We start from the raw sequence: 20,191 nt of genomic DNA on the forward strand, positions 1-20,191 counted from the left end.
TCTTTCTTTTTTTGGCGGCTGGCTGGTAAGGGGATCTGAACTCTTGACCTTGGTATTATCAGCACCATGCTCTGAGTGAGCTGTCAGCCTCTGATATTAGTTATGTTTTATCAGGTTTTAGTTCCAAAAATATATTGATACTACCATCAGTGAAATATGTATTTATATGATACATGAAACAATGTGTGTTCCTGAGGTGTGGATACTTTGGGTTTTGATATGAATTATTTTTAAAGATGTGGAAGATAGTGAAAGTATAGTACTTTTTGTAAATTTTATACTGTTCTCCTTTTGGGAAATAATTCACTCAGATTTTCATTAAATTCTGAGACTAAATACTATTAAGTATAATAAAGTTACACTTTAAGACATTTTTGTCCTAGAGAAAACCAGTTGATAGCTACTTTGAAAAAATATATTTTAAAAGAGCTCTCCATGTGCATATAAGTTATTGATTTTTATGAGACACTTTCACAGCAGGTTAGTATTTTATAAACTAACTGGTTCTTTGAAAACCAAACTATGACTTTGGCTTTTAAAAGCCATTTCAAGATTTTAATGGGTTAAATTGAATACTAATTTAGTTAAAACAGCCTATTCTTTTAGAACAACTTATTTAAAATTAAATATAAAGCAGTTTTTAATCCTCTTCCCTCTTGCTAACTCTCTCCTTAAAGGCTTTTAGATATTGTAGGTTTGTCAGTGTTTCATTTTAAGATTAAAATTTGGGAGTTCTAAAAGAACCACGCAGTAGCATTGGTGGTCTGTGAACATTCTAAAATTATATGAAGAATTTTGTCTGTGCGAATGTATACATTTACTTTTTAAACTTTTTATCAGATTTCTAAGAGATTCCTAGTTCCCAAAAGACTAAACACTCTACTGGAATATTAAAAGCACTTGAATTTTCTTCTTAGTTCTACATCTAAAACTGTATTTAAGCTAAAAATAAACAGTATTTGTGTTTTATAGTCATTCTGCTAAGGCAGCTTAGCTGCCTTTACCAGTTTCCCCTCATGTAATGGTAAGGTTGTTCTTCATGCAATAAGTACCCAAAGTACTGTAACACAAAGAAAGCTTTGTGAGCATGTAGTGGAAATGAAGGTGAGAGTATATAAAAATCATTCTCTAAAATACTAATCTTTTTTCAGAGATGATAGAAAATTATTTTGAGATTATAGGCAGTGGATAAGAACACATTTAAAATGTGGACCACATGACTTGTTAAGTGGAATAGAATGAAGTGAAATAATCCTTATTCTTTCCAGGAATCAGTGAGCCATGTGAATTCATGACAAGAAGTATTACTTTATCGAGGTGTTGTGAAGAAAAATAGAGTTATGTGAGATTCTGCACATAAATCCCATTTTCTCATTTTCTCCCCAATATCCTTTGAAATACAGGTTTATTCCTGGAATCCCAAAGTACTGAGTGGAGTGTTAGAGTTTTGTTGTTGTAGTCACCACTGATTTAAATAACAGTTAGCCACACAGCAAGAATAGGTGTAGAGATTAAAATGTTACAGGAGTGTTCTTTTAAAATAAATGTGTGTGTGGTGTATATAAAAAATGTAAATTTCAAAATATAATTTTCATATGTTAACTTGATATAAAACAGGGGCACTGGGAAGAGATGGGAGCTGAGCCAGTTTCATAATACTTTTCCCAATCTAATGTACCTATTACTTTATCTTCAATGTAGAATATTTTATAAAGAGAAAATAAAGCCATTTTAAATATTGAGTTCACATTGTTTTTCAGGGTAGGCAACCATTTCTTGAATCCTTAAATATTTTATTTGACAGAATTATAAATTGAGGTAGACATAGGGGTTCTCTCTTCTGGTGGGATCCTTTTTTCTTTTAGGTCCCCAAGAATTCCCATTCCTCCATGGTTTAAATAATATAATAGGTAGGTCCTTATATTATAAAGCATGCTGATGAAGAAAAGGAACTGGCAGTAACATTACTTGTAAGTAAGCTTTTTTCTCTCAGTAGGAATGTAAGAAAAAATTTGGAATATGATAAACATTTTTCTCAAGAAATTCAATTGTACCAGGTACACAACAAAATGTAAATATATACTGTTAGGTGTAGGATGTTTTGGAGGTATGCTGTTGAAAATTTGCTTCACCTTTTAAGAGTTGACCATATTTTCATGTCTGTTAATCTTAGTAAAATACGATCTTGGTATGAAAATTTGGTCTGCTTTCGTTATTCATCAAACTTGGAATATAAATAATGATGATAAAATAAAGATCTTTTTTCAGGTCTCTTCTACACAACTCACCCGTGAGATTTTTCTTACCTCTGAGATACCACAATTGTGCTTTAAAATGATGCAAGACTAGAATTGAGGGTAAACTTTATTTTTTGATGTTTTGGGAGAAGGAAAAAAAAATAGAAATGTGTCATTCATGAAGATTGACCAATTCAGAGTTTTTGTGCAGTTTGAACTTTGAACTCTTTGTTCCCATTTCCTTATTTTAATTCAAACCTTAAACTCAGTTCTCAACTCTTTGTTTTTAGGTGGTTAGCCAACGTTTCCCTCAGAACAGCATCGGTGCAGTAGGAAGTGCCATGTTCCTCAGATTTATCAATCCTGCCATTGTTTCACCATATGAAGCAGGGATTTTAGATAAAAAGCCACCACCTAGAATTGAAAGGGGCTTGAAGTTAATGTCAAAGGTGAATTATTTTGATAATCTAACTATCCTAAATTTCCCTTTTAATTAATTTTCAGTTTTTCATACTCACCGTACTTCCTCTTGAATTTACTTTTGAAATGGCCTATGGTTTTCAGTTACGTGTTCTTGTTTTACTTTGTTTATATTACAAAGGAATTCATTAGACCAGTACTTGATGGGTGGGCCTTACTATGATGTGAAAATATTTTAGCAAATGCCTTGTCTTCTGAAGATAGTTTTCGGTGTAATTGTTCTGGAAATTCTGAATCGGAAACCAAAATGTAGACTGTAGAATTTTTATTTTTAAAAACATCAAAAATTTTTAATATATATTTTATATTTATAAATATATGTATATATAATAATTATATTTGTATTGGGAAGAATAGAAACAATACCTAGAGTAATTTGTAGAATGAGGAATAATTGATTTTAACTGCCAGTAGAAATTTTATCACTGAGAAAAATCATATTTTTAAAGAATATATTAATGTACCGACTTTATACATAAATAATCTGATTATTTATAACACTGTTTTATTGTTTAGATACTTCAGAGTATTGCCAATCATGTTCTCTTCACAAAAGAAGAGCATATGCGGCCTTTTAATGATTTTGTGAAAAGCAACTTTGATGCAGCACGAAGGTAAGCAGCCTGCCACTGGGTCAATTGCCCGAATCAAATATTTTTGGTCACCTAAGTCCATGTATCAGGTCTACCTGAAACTCCTGTGTAGGTTTTTTTTTTTTTTCTTTTCCCTCTCTAGGTCAAGAACATAATTTGTCTTATTTTATTTTACTATAAAAGACAGTCATGAAATAAGTCTATATTCTTTATAGTTTGGTGGTGATGTCCATATTTGAAAACCAAGAGGGATTTCTGACATATCTACAAAAGTAAAGGATTTGACGTGGCTATGTTATGGGGGCAATGAAGAAGGAGAAGATTCCTTTTACCAAAAACTAAAACCAAATTGGTATAGATAATGCATAACATTGTATAAGCAGAATTTTTTTGATGTTAGAGTATTTTTGGTACTTCAATTTGAAAGTGTATGTGAACTAAAAAGTTACTCTTTAAACCGTACGATGCATACACGTAAGATTTAGTTCATGAGTAACTGAATAACTGTTGAGGCTTTATGGTTTTAGAAAACTTTTCTGCCAGATTTCACTTTCTGTTAAGGATATTGGAGTTTAAAAAGTGGATTGCTGGACTACAAGCCATATTGGAGAGAAAGTGAATGTCAGCATAGGGTTCATATTCTAGTGGATTGTCTACCCACAGAAAGTTAAGAAAACCAAGGTTCTGATCCTGACTCTGATCTAACAGGCTGTGTAATTTTGGTGAGGTCTTTTATCTTGTCTGGGCCTCCCTTTCCTTATCTGTGAAATACTGCTTCTCTCCAAAGTCTCATCCATCTAAATTTTGTTCTCTGACTTTATACCTGGCTTTAGCTTCAGAATAGACTATCAGAAATGAAAAGCCAACTTTCTTCTTGTTTTTCTTCCTTTGTTTAATTACAGTCACATCATGTGAACAAGCTGTCTAGTTTGTAATCTCAGTTATGTCACAAAGTTTCTTCATATAAATTTAATTCAAACATAGTTATGAGTGTATCTGGTATTGAAACTTCTAATGATTTTGTATTTTTGAAGGTTTTTCCTTGATATCGCATCTGATTGTCCTACAAGTGACTCAGTAAATCATAGCCTTTCCTTCATCAGTGATGGCAATGTGCTTGCTTTACATCGTCTGCTTTGGAACAATCAAGAGAAAATTGGCCAGTATCTTTCCAGCAACAGGTAAGATTTCCTAGTGTAAGAGTAGGAAAAACAAAATCTGCCAAAGTGCCTTTCCTGTACTCTTACTCAGTAATAATCATAGTCAACACAGAAGACAGATTTCTGACTTTTGTGACCAAATGTGTGGGGATTTCTCCCCACCAGCAAGCAAGCAAGAGAGCAATCAGTTCTCCAGCAGACACCAGCTGGGTGTCCTTCAATTCGGTTCTGACACTGTCTACATGAGGATAGCATCAGATCCTGTAGATTGAGGGCCCAGTCCCCAAGACTGCCCCCCACTTCAGATGCCAGTTGTTAGTTAAATCCTCTGGAACTTCTGATCAGCCAGCCTCTGGAACTTCTGATCAGCCAGCCACCAAGGTTCCCACTTGGGTTCAATTAGTTTGCTTGAGTGGCTCACAGAACTCAGGGAAAGACATATTTACATTTACTGATTTACTATAAAGGATATTACAAAGGATACAGACGAGATGCTTAGGGCGAGGTATGGGAGAAGGGGCACCCTCCAGGAACCTCCACATGTTCAGCTATTCAGAAGCTCCTGAACCCAGTGCTCTTGGGTTTTTATGGAAGCTTTATTACATAGGCATCATTGAAGTGTGGACATCCATGTAGAAACATGATTGCACAAAAAGGGTGTGATCTAACACTAACCAAGGGAAGACATCCCCTTGAACCCCCTAAAGGTTCTCTGAAAAATCACCTGATAAACACAGATTAACATGAAGAAAGGCATAACAACTTTTATTATATCATAGTCTTATATGACATTGGGGCCTTCAGAATAAAGACCCAAAGATATAGGGAAAATCGTCTATATTTATGCTTAGGTTCTATAAATGTGATTGGACAGCAAAAGTGTGATCTACTGCTAATAGACTGAGAAGGGAAACCCAGCAAGGCCTGTCTGTTCAGATTCTTCTTGGCCTCTCCTTTCAGCATTTCTTCCTCCCGGGTATGGGGTAGGACCCCTTCTCAAATAGGAGTCTTATGACCTCCAGTCAGATAAGGTAGGTCAGAGAATTTCTTTATGGCCAGCTCCAAGACAGAATGGTGAGGGAAGGTTAGAACAAGCCAGGAACTGTGGATAAAAACCAAAATATACATGTCATAAAATGATACCCATTCATGGGGGTATTGAACACTTTCAATTTAAATTTATATTAATAAGATTATTGGTCATGTTACTGAGGAAGAGCTCACTGCCTGAAGCTCACAGAAGCCAATACCATGGCTCTGGTTTTTGAGAAAAAAAAAGACAGGATGCAAGGCACTTCAAATCTGTCTTCTTCATCCTGGGCCTATGCAGACTTCAGGGGGTATTTAGTATCCCTGATTGGCCTACTCTGAGTCAGGCCATCTGAAAGGGTGATAGTGTATTTGCTAGTCCTAAGTCAGGCCATATGACACAGTGAGAGTGGATTGGACAATTCCAAGTCAGGCCACATATGTTAATGAGGCAAGACTGATTGGCTGGCTCCATATCACACCATATGACGAGGCAAAGAGTGATTGGCTAGTAAGTCAAAAGCTGTGAATGGTTGGGTCTGAGTCCTGTCCCTTGGTGGAGGATTTTTGGGTTCCTGCTTGAGGTCATATGGAGGTCAAGGTCCTCTGCTCAGCTTACACCCTGCAAGGTAACTTTGAAATAACTTGAGATAGGGAAATAAAACCAGTTTCAGCTAATTTTAGATGGTTTAGTCATGAATAGTGCTTTTTACTTTGCATCTCCTTGGAGTAAGAATTATGGTTTGGAAAGAGAAATATAGACCCTTTTCTTTAAAAAAAAATGAGCAAAAAGTTATATTAAATAAATAATAAATAAGCCCATGTAGTTGCTACCGATTTTTTTTTTTCTGGTTTGCAAACTGACAAACATACGTGCAAGAAGACAGATTTAAATTTACTAGAAGTTCAAATGAGTATTGGCATTTGAAACTGAAGAACAGCTAATTTTTAGAAATTTAGTAATTAAGAAATTGCCAATGTTTGAATTGTATAATAAGCCCATTTTTGATATTCTATGTATGTGCAAATAAACTTTATATACATTGTACTCAATAATTGAAATTATTAATTTGGTAGTTGTTTCATTAGCTGTTTTTAATTAAAGTCTCTTGTAGCATAAATTACTTGCTGTTCTTTCTAGTTGTGTAGGCCTATAAAGGGCTCAAATTCCTGTGTATGAGGAGTTTCCTTACAAAATTAAAATGAGACCAGATTGTTTTTAAATGCCAGCAGAAGTAGTTGGCTCATTTGTAGGAAAGGTAGGAGACCATGAAGCTAAAGATAAGCAATTAGGGGATCGGAGGTTAAAAGAGACGGCATTTTAATCCTTTATGAATTATTAATAGATTGAAGTAGATATGGGCATGACTGATGCATGCTGCTAAAATAGAAGAATGAAGGTGTTTATCTGTGTGAACCAATATAAACTGTGGAACTTTTAAATGCAAATATTGTTTTCTCATATGATTTACATATATATTCATAGTTTGATGCTAGAGAATTTTTAAAATTTGGTTTTTAAAAAATAATATATTGTTTAAACATATAAAAAAATATAGACAATAATATAACAGAGACTTGTGTCTACCACCTGGCTTTAACGTTATTTATTTTGCTGTATTAGTTTAGATCTTTATAACATTTTACTTTTGGGGAGGGTGTGTGCATGTGTGTGTGTATTAAAGGCTTCCTTTCAACAATACCATTTCTATACTTCTCTAAAGATATCTGCTTCCTAAGGCTGGTGGTTGTGCTTCCTGGATATGTTTATATGCTGTCCTACATATATATGTAACTGACAAAAACAAGCAAATAGGTATATACAGCATAGATTTTGTGTTATAAAATTTTGCAGCAATGATATAGTGAATTTAGCCTCTTCACGACATATTCTTTTTGATACTTACTATTTATTTACCTTATGTTGATATTTTATGAAATGACTCTATCACAGTTTATTTTTGCATTCACAAGTTGATGGACATTCAGGTTTGTTTCCAGTTTTTCACTACTGTGAATAGTGAGGTAATAAATATCTTCATGCTGTCTCCCTTTGTATTACCTAAATGTTTAGTTGCTGGGTCCAGGCTACACCCAACCTCAACTTTATTAGATATTGCCAAATTGCTTCTCAAAGTCTGTGTGGCAGTTTATGCTTTTACTGATTCTGGTGTTTATCCTCACTAAAGCGGGCATTATCAGACTTCATAGCTTTTGCCAGTTTGATGTTTGTGAGATAGTTCGTTGTTATCTTAGTTTTACATGGTCAGTAGTTGTTGAAAATTCCTATTTCACCTGGGTAAGCAGAGATCTTATATCAGGGGCAATACATTCAATTCCTAAATAACGGTTTCTCAGGATGGATTCTTTTCACCCGGAGAAAAAACTGATCAGAATGTTATTTTTACTTATTGTTTGACCCATTAGTGGCAATGGATTATGAATTCTAGGAAAAAAATTGAACTTTTTAATAAATTTTATAGTTTGGGGAGCGATCTCTATTTCTAAGATGTTTCAGTGTATGCTTATAATTCCTAAAGTCATTTTTGGTGCTATTTACAAATCATCAGGGAGCATAAGCTACAAATAAAAAAAAAAGCAACCAATGACAACTTAAAGAAATGTGTACTGCTAAATGTGAACTGCTACATTTTCTAAGTAGTTTGCTGTATCTAGGGATCATAAAGCGGTTGGAAGACGACCTTTTGATAAGATGGCAACACTTCTTGCATACCTGGGGCCTCCAGAGCACAAACCTGTGGCAGATACACACTGGTCCAGTCTTAACCTTACAAGTTCGAAGTTCGAGGAATTTATGACTAGGTAAAGTACAGTCTTGAAATGATTGTTTCTTTTTAGTTGAGGAGCAAAGTTTACCACCGGGTTCTTGTTATGTATGCTTGTATTTTTGATAGAAGATTATCAGGAAAGATGTACCTAGTAATCATTTTGCCATGTTTTGGGATCCTACTTTTCTCCTACTTTATATGTTATTGAAATATATACACGTTGTTTTATATGTTGATTTTCTTATAATAATAATAGTGTCTTATTGAATTATACTCTATCATATTACAGTTAAGGAAAATGCATCTCATTGTGAATAACTGATTTGACTAAGGTTGCACATCTAATTCCTGGGTTTTTTAGGTGCTGGAATCTTTCTACCACAGTATAACATTTTCCAGAACCCTCCTAAAAGTGAATGGTTTTAACTTCTTTTAGATTAAGGCTCAGAGAACAGCATACTCTAATGTTGCTATAAAACTTCGGTAGACATTTGTTTTGAATCTCTTTTAGAGGAATTTAGTTTGTGACTGAAAGATCCTCATTGTTAGACACTTACCTGTATGTTATATTGAAGGTAGTTTGCTAAATCTTTTTAGTCTTTAAAGTACTTTTCACAGTACTTTACAGATAGTGCTCCATTGTGTCTGTGGGTTGAGTGTTTTGTACATAGTATATGCCAGGGCCGAAAGAAAATAATAGAATCTAACGTTCAGAAGTTAATTCACATTAAAGATTTGTATGTAATGTGCCTTGAATTATAAAGTGCCTGTTATTAATCATATTATATATAGGTCATAGTTTTGTACACATATCTCTAGTTCATTGTTAAAAGAGTATGTGAACATATAAAAGAAGATATATGCATATAAGAATGTATGAATACATAATAGCCTTTCAACTTAGTTTTTTATTTTTGGCTCTATTAGATTTTTCTCAGTGTAACAAATATTTATTCCTGTGTAATTTGCCATTTTTCTAAGAAAACTCCTTTATTACTCCTTTTTGCCTAAGATCCTCCCTTCCCTTCTCAATTCTCTGTGCTTTTGAAAGCTATATGATCTAGTATGTGTAATATACTAAGAACAGTGTCTGGTACATGTAAAGTGTTTAATATATGTTCGATGTTATTTTTGTTCTCTTCTAAATTCCCACTGGTGCTCTTGGAGACTCATTTTTCTTTTTTTAAAAAATGAAGGTAGCATTATAACATTCTCAATTATTTAACAAAAACAATTATCAAAGTACTCAAAATATAAAAATCTGAAGAAGAAAATAAAAAAAGAAATTTTCTCTTATCCCACCTCTTAGAAATAATTCAGTTAACATTTGATGAGTAACCTCCCAGTCATTTATCTATTCACATGTATGCCTGTTTCCCCTATCAAATGATATCTTGGCTGTTTCCACTAATATTCAATAAATGCTGACCTGGTACCTGCAACCTGATGCACTGAGCTAATACAACCTCCTCTCAAGTCATAAGACACATAGAAATACTAGGTAAAAGAAAATGTATTTTGATATCTTGGCTGTTTCCACTAATATTCAATAAATGCTGACCTGGTACCTGCAACCTGATGGACTGAGCTAATACAACCTCCTCTCAAGTCATAAGACACATAGAAATACTAGGTAAAAGAAAATGTATTAAAAAAAAATTTTTTTTTAAATACGTAGCTGGGAGATATTTTCTGAGCAAATTACCTAGAATATAGTCAGTACAGAGAGATAAAGAAATGGAAAATACGAAAGAGGTTAAGAGATGTAGAAGATAGAATGCGAAGGCCCAACATATGTGTCTAGGAGGTGTTGCAGACATCAAGCTTAGTGAGAGTGGGGAAGAGGTAATATTTGAAGGGATAATGGATGGGAATTTTCCAGAGTTGGTGAATGACATAAATCTTCAGATTAAACAAGCACACTGAGTCTTGAGTAGAATATATAAAAATTAAAACATGCTTTTTCAGAAATATGTTTCAGTACATATGGGAACTTAATATATGATAGAAGTGGTATTCAGAATCAGGGAGATGAGGATGGATTTTCTATAAATGGTGCTGATACAACTGAGTAACCATCTGGAAAAAGATCTTTATACTGTTTATGAAGATAAACTCCCATGAATCAATGAAAAATACATGGGCAAAGGAAGGCCTTTCTCATCCATTCAGAATCCATAAACCAGAAAAGAAAAAGTTGATAAAGTTGATAAACTGAACTCATGAAAAATAAATAAATGAAAACTCAAAAACTTCTTTCAGGAAAAAAATACCAAGAATAAAGACAATTCCATCGTTAATATCTCTGTCTAGTAGATTTCTTAGAATAGTCCTACAAGTGCTTTTATGGTTCGAAGAATAACACCTTGAAGTTTTTGGTGCATATTGCTAAATTGTTCTTCAGAAAATGTTGCTTTTTAAATATTTTGACTTTTTTATATTTTATCATTGATCCAATTGTAGATTCTTGTATATACTAAATGGACTATATAAAGCCTCTGAGTTACTCTGCTCTTTTTTCTTTTAGGCATCAGGTACATGAAAAAGAAGAGTTCAAGGCTTTGAAAACGTTAAGTATTTTCTACCAAGCTGGAACTTCCAAAGCTGGGAATCCTATTTTTTATTATGTTGCACGGAGGTAAGAATGCTATGTTTTAGTCTCTCTTAACAGAGTTTTAAAAATAATAGCAAATGTAGAGAGAGAGCAGTTTGATTTTTCCTATTTGACTTAACAGGAATTGAAGTACATAGCTGGAAGTATATAGGTGGATAAACAGCCATCCTGTCCTAAAATGATGCTCGGTATATTTGAAATTGCTTTTCATACTACCCATTTCATATTGGCTTCTCTTTCCTACATCAATTGTTTTAATACCACCTACAATGGATTAATTACCAAGAGTGAAAAATCACAAAGAATCTTTTGTTTTCAAATATATTCCAATTAAATAGTATCCACATGATAATCAGGAACTTTTTTTAAAAAAGAAGAAATAAAACTTTAAGAGCCTGTTTCTAAGAACTTTTTATAATAGGCTGTGTAAGACAGCATCAAGGTAATTTAGAAGATAATTCAGAAGAGCTGTGAGGAATCTATAGATATGGCACAAGGGACAGCCTGGAAAATTGATTGTGTTTGTTCATATTGTCCTCAGTCAAGGCTAGTTCCTAGAAAGCCTTTCTGGAAATGCTCTGAGCTCCTCCTTAATGATAGGTACAATGCTTGCCTTGCTTTCTCTGCCATTGTCTTTATTTTCTTGCCTCATTCTACCTTCCTTTTGAGAACTCTTATGTGACATTATTTGGTCAGTTTTACTTCTAATCATTTAGCATGACATAAATTCATGGTAATTAAACCTTAGAGACAATGTGGTATAATAGAGAGATCACTGATCTTGTAATCTCAAGGACTATGTTTAGTCTTAATTCTGCTATTCGTTAACTATAGGACTTAACCTTTGAGTTTCCTGAACTTTACAGAAATTGAGGAATTTTATCAGTAGACTTTATGGTCATGGGTGGCAAAAACTTGGCAGTGTGTAGGGAAGATTGAGGTTGAGAGATAGAGGGAGATGGGTGAAGAAAGAAAGGTGGAAGATGGGAGACTTGTTTTATCAGATAATTCAGACAGCCTTAAGACCAAGAAGTCCAAAGAACTGAGGGATTAGGGAATCAGGTAAGAAAACTGCCCTTTTTCTGTAACAATGCTGAATAACATCTCTTCACTTTCCCATGAAAGTCTCTTTCCAACTCTCATCTCAGTTGCCATTTCTAAATTGCTAAGGTAATTTTAACTTTCTTTAGCATTTGAGATGAACCATATTTGTATTCCAACACAACCTTTAATATAACCAAGATATTTTGACTTTCCCTATTTTGTCTGTCAAAATAAACATTGGTGAGGGAGGTAGATATATGTGTCCACCTGCCCAGGTTCCCTTTTAAATTCTTGTTAGTTTACAAGTAGAAAAGATTTCTGGAGAACATCAAATCTGGGTTTTTTTCTTCAGGATCAGAAACTGTAAGTTTGTGTTCCTTGTCTGTGGTGATCTAGAAGAGGCTAAACAAAAGGAGAATGGGCCTGATGCAGATCCCCTCAGTGGGATTAAATCAGTAGGGTTTCCACTAACCCTATATAGTATGGTGGCTTGAGAGTGCTGAGAATTCCCAGCTCTGCTGCTTATTAGCTATGTAATCTTAGATGAGTTAGTTTATTTTTGTGAATCCGTTTCTTCGTGTTAGAAAGGGAGGGGATGTGTTTATAAAACTATCTACCTCTCCTATAAAGTATTTTGTGACCTACAAAATTGTGTACAGAGTAAGTTTGGGGTTTTCTTTTTTTTCCTTCTTGGATATGACCTTGCTAATTTCAGATTTTCAATCCTTTTCTAGAAACTATCTACCTCTCCTATAAAGTATTTTGTGACCTACAAAATTGTGTACAGAGTAAGTTTTGGGTTTTCTTTTTTTTCCTTCTTGGATATGACCTTGCTAATTTCAGATTTTCAATCCTTTTCTAGTTTTTTTCCTTAGACCTACTAGAGCTCCTCCTGGCCTTCATTTTCACCTGGGGTGAAGCCTTAAGCTCCAGGACAGATATGCACACAGTAGATCAGAGCAAAGAGAGGCCCAGTTTCTCTGTTGTACAAGTCCACAAGTTAGTGAAGGCCTTGTATCTAGGCAGCCAACGTTGTCAAAGAGCACTTGGGTTTGACTTCTCTTGATATTCTTGTGTGTCTGTGGCTTAGACTACCATTACTAGGTATTGTCTTTTGAACTGGATTCCAGTCTTCTTACAGACTGTCCACAGACATTTCAGACTTGAAATTTCTAAAACTTATTTCAGCGTATATTCAAATCAGCCTCCTCTTCACACCATATTCTTTCTCAGTAGCATCATCATCCCTTCCAGTTCCCCACTGAGAAACCCTAATGGTTTTAATTCTTTCCTCTTTCTTTTATCTTCCTCATTGTCAGTCACCAAATCTTGATTTTACCTATAAGATCCTGGCAAATCAGTTAAGATGTTTTAGTTAGGCCTTTGTTATTGCAAAGAAGTCATTCTTATTTTCTTAAGAAGAAAGTCCTCAGGAAAAGCATGAATTAGAGCAGGGCCTGCCCAGATGTAGAAAGAATTAGACAGCTGTCAGTTCTGGAACTAGCTTATGCTCTTTGACTCTCTCTTGACTTTGTGTTTAACTCAAAGTTTGACTTATGAATTTCTTCTTTCTGTATCCTTTCAGCTTTAGCCTGAGCCAGTAACCCCTTTATTACCTCAGTACTGCACATCTGAAATTGCAGAAAGAAAATGTAATTCAGCTAAAAAAGTATCTCTGTTTGGCAAAACCTTTGATGCTAGGTTCTGGCCAGCCAATAGATTTCTGGCTGTCCCTAAGTCAAGTACGTGATTCTAAATGTGACCATACAATGCTGTTCCTTCATCAGGGGCTGTCCTTAAATATGTGTTTTAATTTTTGTTTTTTAAAAATTGGGTCTTAATGGTCTAATATTACTATTAAGTATCTTGGAAATGTTTTTTGAAACCATTTTTCCCCCACTGCATTGCTGGAACTCTCATTATCTCTTACTTATATTAATACAGCATTATTCTCTTCCTCCTCCTCAATCCCTAGATGACTGCTTCCAGGCCATCTTAACCTTAACTTCTGGAGGCAGTTTCCAGTACAAATCTAATCTTGTCTTTCCCATTGACTCCCCATATAAAGTCCAAGTTCTATAGTCAGGCATGCAAGGTGTTCCATAGTTTTGGCCTAATTTACTTTCCTAATCTTTCCCTGGTATTCCCTCCCATATACTTATGCTCTTGCCCTATAGTAGTTAAAGTATTATAAATACAAGGACAATTGTTGCGGTATTGTTTATAATGGCAAACAAACAAAAAAACCAATATAACTGTGTTTCAGAAGGGGAGTTGCTGAATAAATGATGATGCATCTATGTTGTGGAATAATGTGTTGAGTTTATTTTGCTTGTTGCAAGTGATAAAAATACAATTCAGATTTGTGTATATCCAAAAGGGAATGTACAGCTTCTTGCATGACTAGATGTAGAACTTTGAACGATATCATCTGGAGAACTTCTGTCTTCTCTGGCTCTTGACTCTACTTTCTTGGTGTTGGTTTTATTCCCGGACAGCTCTTCCCAAGCTGTGGCCAACAGTGGTTTGTTTTTTTCTCAGCTTAATAACCCCAGTGGAAAAATACCTCTTTCCCAGTAGTTTCAGCAAAAGTGGTTGGTCTTACTGGCCTGGCTTGAGTCATGTGCCAATTCCTAAGGCAGTCATTATGGCAGAGGGGATGTAATGTCTTGGTTATCTAGGCATGGCTCATGTGCACATCCTTGGAGCTCAGTGATGAGGCCAGCCCTACCTACATGAATTGTGTGAACTGAAAGGAAGGCACAGGAGCAGGGTTTTCCAAAGAAAAATTGGATTGCCAATACCAGAATAAGGAAAAACAGATGCTGGGCAGGCAGAAGTAACAGAAGTCCTTTATATGCAGCTTTAAAAGGACCCAGAAAGATCACTTTGATACTTTCCTTACAAGGTACAGAGTAATGTGTGGGTGTGCACATGCACGTGTGTGTATTGACTGAGAAATGTGTAAAACTACACATTAAATTGTTCACATTGCTTATCTCATGGGAGTATGACTAAAGGAAGTAGAGGAACAATTATAATATTTGTTATATATCTATGTTGTTTTATTTGTTGTCAAAAGGATATATTATTTTTGTGAAAATAATTAAAAATATAAAACCTAATAGTTACAATGAAGAATTTTCCTCTTTGGAATGCCGTGATATCTGGCAATTGCTTTTTTGGGTGGTAGTAGTAATAATGATAATAGCTAACATTTACTGAATGTTCTCTCTGCATCAGGCAAACTGCATATTATATAATTTCTCATTTAATCCTTACAATAACCTTCTGGGGTATTATTATGAATGGTAATTGACATGTGTATAAACTGAAACCCAAACCTAACTATCAGAACAATCTGAGGAATTAAAACAAACATATCCCCAACCCCCAACCTGGGCTGCCAAATCAAAACCTCAGGGGTAGGGCCTAATGTATATGTTTAGCAGGTACGTCAGGTGATTCATTCGTAGTCAGTTTATGACTAGTTTATTCGGGAATCCCACTGGGTCATTTTTTTAACCCACGGTAGCACAACTAGTTAGAGTCAGAGTTGAGTTTCAAACCTAAGCCAAAGCTCTTTACCCAATAACATGGTTATTATAGCTATGATTTATTATTATTTATTATTTAGTATATTATTACTTCTATAGGTTTTTAGGTTAAATCAACTTTTGTAGAACAGCATGAAAATCTAACTAACAGTTATGAGATAAATTTCTGTAGGGAAAATGAGTTCTGAATTCCAGACATCTGATTTACAAATGATCTTTTGAAACACAAGACAGGGGTTTACTCCAAATAAAATAATCTTGTCATTGGAGCAACAATATTATGCATTACAGAGGTCAGCAGAATTGGCAGTGATTTAATGGAATGACATATTACCATTACACATTCCTGAAATGTGATAATACTGGCTGTGTTGTTTTGTAGAGCATTATAGTTTCTCCTCACTAGATTAGCTTTTTTTTGTATATTTAATAAAAAATAAAATAATGCAAAACAACATCCTTCACACCACTCGTTGTTCCCTCGTCCCCTTCTTTCACACACACACATGCAGAGGCATGCTTTGGTTAAATGCCACCTACATAATTTCTTCTCTTACACCTTTAATGTAAACATCTGAGTTTCAACTCAGTTTTGCAAACATTTAAAAGGAAAATGTGATATTTTGTTTTAGCATTTAATAGAGTAATACATACATTTTTTTATAAGAAAGGAAACATCATATTAAGGTAATATTTAAACTTATACAATTAAAACTTGCGAACATCCAAATCAAGCTAGATTAATGAAAATTTAAGTAGTAAATTGAAATAATTTTTATTTTCCTAGTGTTTTTGTCATTCAGCAGGTAATAAGAAACTTGAGATTAGAATGCAGGCAGTTCAAGTTCACTTTAGCCTAACTGTACACAAAACAGCAAACAAATTACAGAGAAAAGAAAGTGAATATTGTCTGTTGGATTGAGTATGGTGCTACCATTTGCCACTTTCGTCATATTCATAGTTGTGGCTCTCTCTGGGGTCAGTACTGACTTCAGAGCTGTCTTGGAATGCGTGGTCATCTTGGAATTTGAAGTCATCTTGGGATTCTGGGTCATGTTGAGATTTGGGCTCCCCCCAGGACTGGTGCTTTTGGGATTTGGCTTTGTCTCAGTATTCTTGGTCATCCTGGTATTGGTGCTTGTCCTAGGATTGGGGCTCATCCCAGGATTAGGGCTTGTCATGGAAATTGGCCTGGCTCCAGTATTTGGGCTTGTCCTGGGATTCAGGCTTGTATGAATCAAGACTGCCATAGAATTTGAGGTCATCGATGCTGTACTTGTTCCTGAAGTGTTATCAATAAACATGAGGAGCAGGCTGATCAGCGACAGCTTGAACATCATTTTCCTCTGTTTCAAAATAATTGTGTAAATTTAATTTAACACTTGGATTACAGACAAATAGGCAGGCATATATTCTTGATTGTGTTTATTTGGTACATTCATGTTATATGAATGTTTGTTTTTTCATTTTTTTACTGCGAATGTATAAAAAGCTTCCCTTTCTATGTTCTCAGTATTTGCTGGCATGAGACTTATTTTCTATTTTCTACCTATTAAGGGCCACCAACTTAAGGCAAAAACAATCTGAAGTCTAAAGAGGGTTTAATTTGGTTTTTCTATTAGGAAAAAAAGAAGAAAAATGATAGACATCCAATACAATAAATATGGGGGCTTGAGATCAATATAGAGTAGGTGCAAAGGATGAGATGCAGTTTTGAAGAGTAGAGTAACAAAATAAATAATGAAGCAAATATTGACATTTTTGTCTTGAGATTTCTCATGGCCTTTATTTCAATAATTTATGGTTTGAGCTTAAGTCACAAATTAGGATATTACTTATAAATGTTCACTCCAAAGACTGAAAGAGGTTTAACCAAAGGATTTTCCCAGTGCTGGGATGGGATTTTTTTCATTTTCCCCCTTTAAAAAAGCGAGTTCTTAGAAGATTTCATAGTTTTTACCAAAAGGAAGTTTAGAAATGCTCAAAATCAACCCCTTCATTTTATAAATAGGCTCAGATGAGGGATATAACTCATCTAAAAATGACCAGAACTAGAACTTGAGTCTGAGGCTTAATCCAATGTTCTTTAGTACTTTGTAACTTTTGGTTTAAGGTAAGGCTAATTTTCTTTTAGCCTGTATTCACATATAATGGCTTGCCACATTTCAGATAATGTGATTAGCCCATGCCAGAGATGGTTAAATATTATCTTCTCTTTTTTTTCTTTTTTAAAAACTTAAAGCTCAAATTTTAAAAATCTAATAAATACTAAAGCTACATTTGGCTTTAATATATAATTGAGAAAAATTCAAAGTGATATTACCTTTTGATAATTTTCTTTGAAGATTAAGAATTCAGGTTTTCTCCAGTGCCAGATGGGGAATCTGATTTCTTACTCACTGCGTGCTATTGAAATATAATTAGGAAGTCATGTGTTCTAAACTTGACTTGCCATTTGCTCTTTGAAAGTGTCCAATTGAGTGTTCTTCAAATAACTGGTGTAAACAGATGTACTTTGGCAAAGATTAAGTAATGCAAATAAGTATTTCTGAAATCTACTTGCTTACTTAAAGAATCCAGTAATACCACTTTATTCCTTTTACCCCTTTATACATTAATGACTTTCTTTACTGAATCAAGTCTAACTAGATAAATATACTATTTTGTCTTCTGTGATTATCATGATTTAAAATCAAGTGGGTATATTAAAGATAGATATCTATTTTTTTTTTTCCTTAAGGCATCTGTGTATATGTTTACAGGGTAGTTTCTAGGCATGGTTATTTTCAAGTTTTAAGAATAATTCAGGAATATTGCATTCCAGGAATTTAATTACTGGTAAATAATTAAAGTGACATTTTAGAAAAGAAATTAACCTTTACTAGTATGAAACTTAAAAAGAAAAAGATCGCATATGAAAGTGATACTTTCCTACTGAGTTTACAAAGTTTTGTGTGTTTTTTTTAACGTATTAAACCACCCACCTTGAAGCACATTAAGTAAATTCTTTAAAGGAATTTTGTATTTTGGTCAGTCCTTTTNTTTTTTTTTTCCTTAAGGCATCTGTGTATATGTTTACAGGGTAGTTTCTAGGCATGGTTATTTTCAAGTTTTAAGAATAATTCAGGAATATTGCATTCCAGGAATTTAATTACTGGTAAATAATTAAAGTGACATTTTAGAAAAGAAATTAACCTTTACTAGTATGAAACTTAAAAAGAAAAAGATCGCATATGAAAGTGATACTTTCCTACTGAGTTTACAAAGTTTTGTGTGTTTTTTTTAACGTATTAAACCACCCACCTTGAAGCACATTAAGTAAATTCTTTAAAGGAATTTTGTATTTTGGTCAGTCCTTTTTCTTGAAAACTAGCATACAGGGAAGTTGGGTTGTATTGTGCTAATGTTTTCATCACATTGGCGATTGTGCGGGGCTGTGAACACTGGTGTTGACTTATAAGGAAATTGCTACATAAATGCAGAAGTACAAGTCACTACATGTTCCTCATTTGTTTTACTTTGCTATGAAGATTTTTTTTTCCCTCCCGAATGAATAGAACCAATGCTTGATAAATCTTATTTAAATGGTGCATATAATAACCTTATTTAACTGGAGGTTAATGTGGCCAGACCTAAGAAGTAAAAAAAAACCTCTTGGCAACCAAAGTAGATATTATAAATCAGAGTACCAAGGTAATACAGCTTGTTTGGTACTGCTATTTCTCCACTTACTTGCCCGTGACTTAATCTTTTTTTCTAATCATGACCTTTTGAGCACTAGACTTATACAACTCTTTATTGATGCTTCAAACACCTCCATCTCAACTTATTTAAAATTCAAAATTCAACATTTTCATCTTCCTGTTCTTGTACCCAGACATATTCTTCTCATAATCTCTTAGTTAATTGCTTTATTACCTAGCCAACTGGCTCTCCAATCTTAGATTTTTCATTATCTTCTCTTTCTTATTGATCTTAAGCTTCCCAGGCCTCTTAATAATTAAGTAAAATTTAAAATTCTGAACTTTTCAGCACTGAAATGTTCCCAAACAAATAAAAATCATTTGCCATTATCCAGGCCTTTAAATACCTCCTACGTTTGGATCTTTGTGCAGCCTTCCTCCATTTGCCCAAAGTACTTTCCTTTCCTTATTCAAAATTATGTTCTTTCTTCAAGATCTAACTCTGATGCCAGCACCTTTTATGTGTTTTCCCTACATCTACACTTCACAATCAGTCATTTTAGGACTTTATACTATCAGAGTCAGTTTTTTACTATAGATGTATACTGAATTTTTCTTCTACCGTATCTTGGCTTTCTTGTGGTCAGGCACCACCTCTTGTTCTTTGTATTCCCTCTACCCTCTAGCACAGTGAGTGCTTGTAAAGAATATGACACAATAAACATTGGGATTCATTGCAGTACCTCCTGTTTCTTCATGTCTGAGGGCCGATATCATTAATGATGTCTAAAATAATAAGAGACTTTTGGTCATTTGCAAGTTTCCCTGTATCATAAGCATAAATTTGTAAGTCAAAAGCCTCAGTTTAAGTCCCATCTCTACTTTCTGGCTATTTTGAGAGAATTTCTTCGTTTGTATAATATGGATCATAATGCACGTTCATAATCCCTTATTTGCAATTTTGAAATCCAAAATCCTCTGAAAAACTTTTTTTTTGTCAAAAAA

The 20,191-nt window shown here is 34.2% G+C and overlaps 1 protein-coding gene across 1 annotated transcript in view; it reads left to right on the forward strand.

Annotated features, from left to right (window-relative positions):
• Nucleotides 1-20,191, forward strand: part of NF1 (neurofibromin 1) — a 202,826-nt gene that overhangs the window by 96,880 nt on the left and 85,755 nt on the right. The window contains exons 32-36 of the mRNA XM_008589180.1: nucleotides 2,528-2,686; nucleotides 3,234-3,331; nucleotides 4,345-4,491; nucleotides 8,176-8,322; nucleotides 10,816-10,926. Of these exons, the coding sequence (XP_008587402.1) occupies nucleotides 2,528-2,686; nucleotides 3,234-3,331; nucleotides 4,345-4,491; nucleotides 8,176-8,322; nucleotides 10,816-10,926 (662 nt within the window). The remainder of the gene's footprint in view (nucleotides 1-2,527; nucleotides 2,687-3,233; nucleotides 3,332-4,344; nucleotides 4,492-8,175; nucleotides 8,323-10,815; nucleotides 10,927-20,191) is intronic.

The sequence above is a fragment of the Galeopterus variegatus genome, unplaced genomic scaffold (assembly GCF_000696425.1).
Source record: "Galeopterus variegatus unplaced genomic scaffold, G_variegatus-3.0.2 Scaffold134, whole genome shotgun sequence".
NCBI lineage: Eukaryota > Metazoa > Chordata > Mammalia > Dermoptera > Cynocephalidae > Galeopterus > Galeopterus variegatus.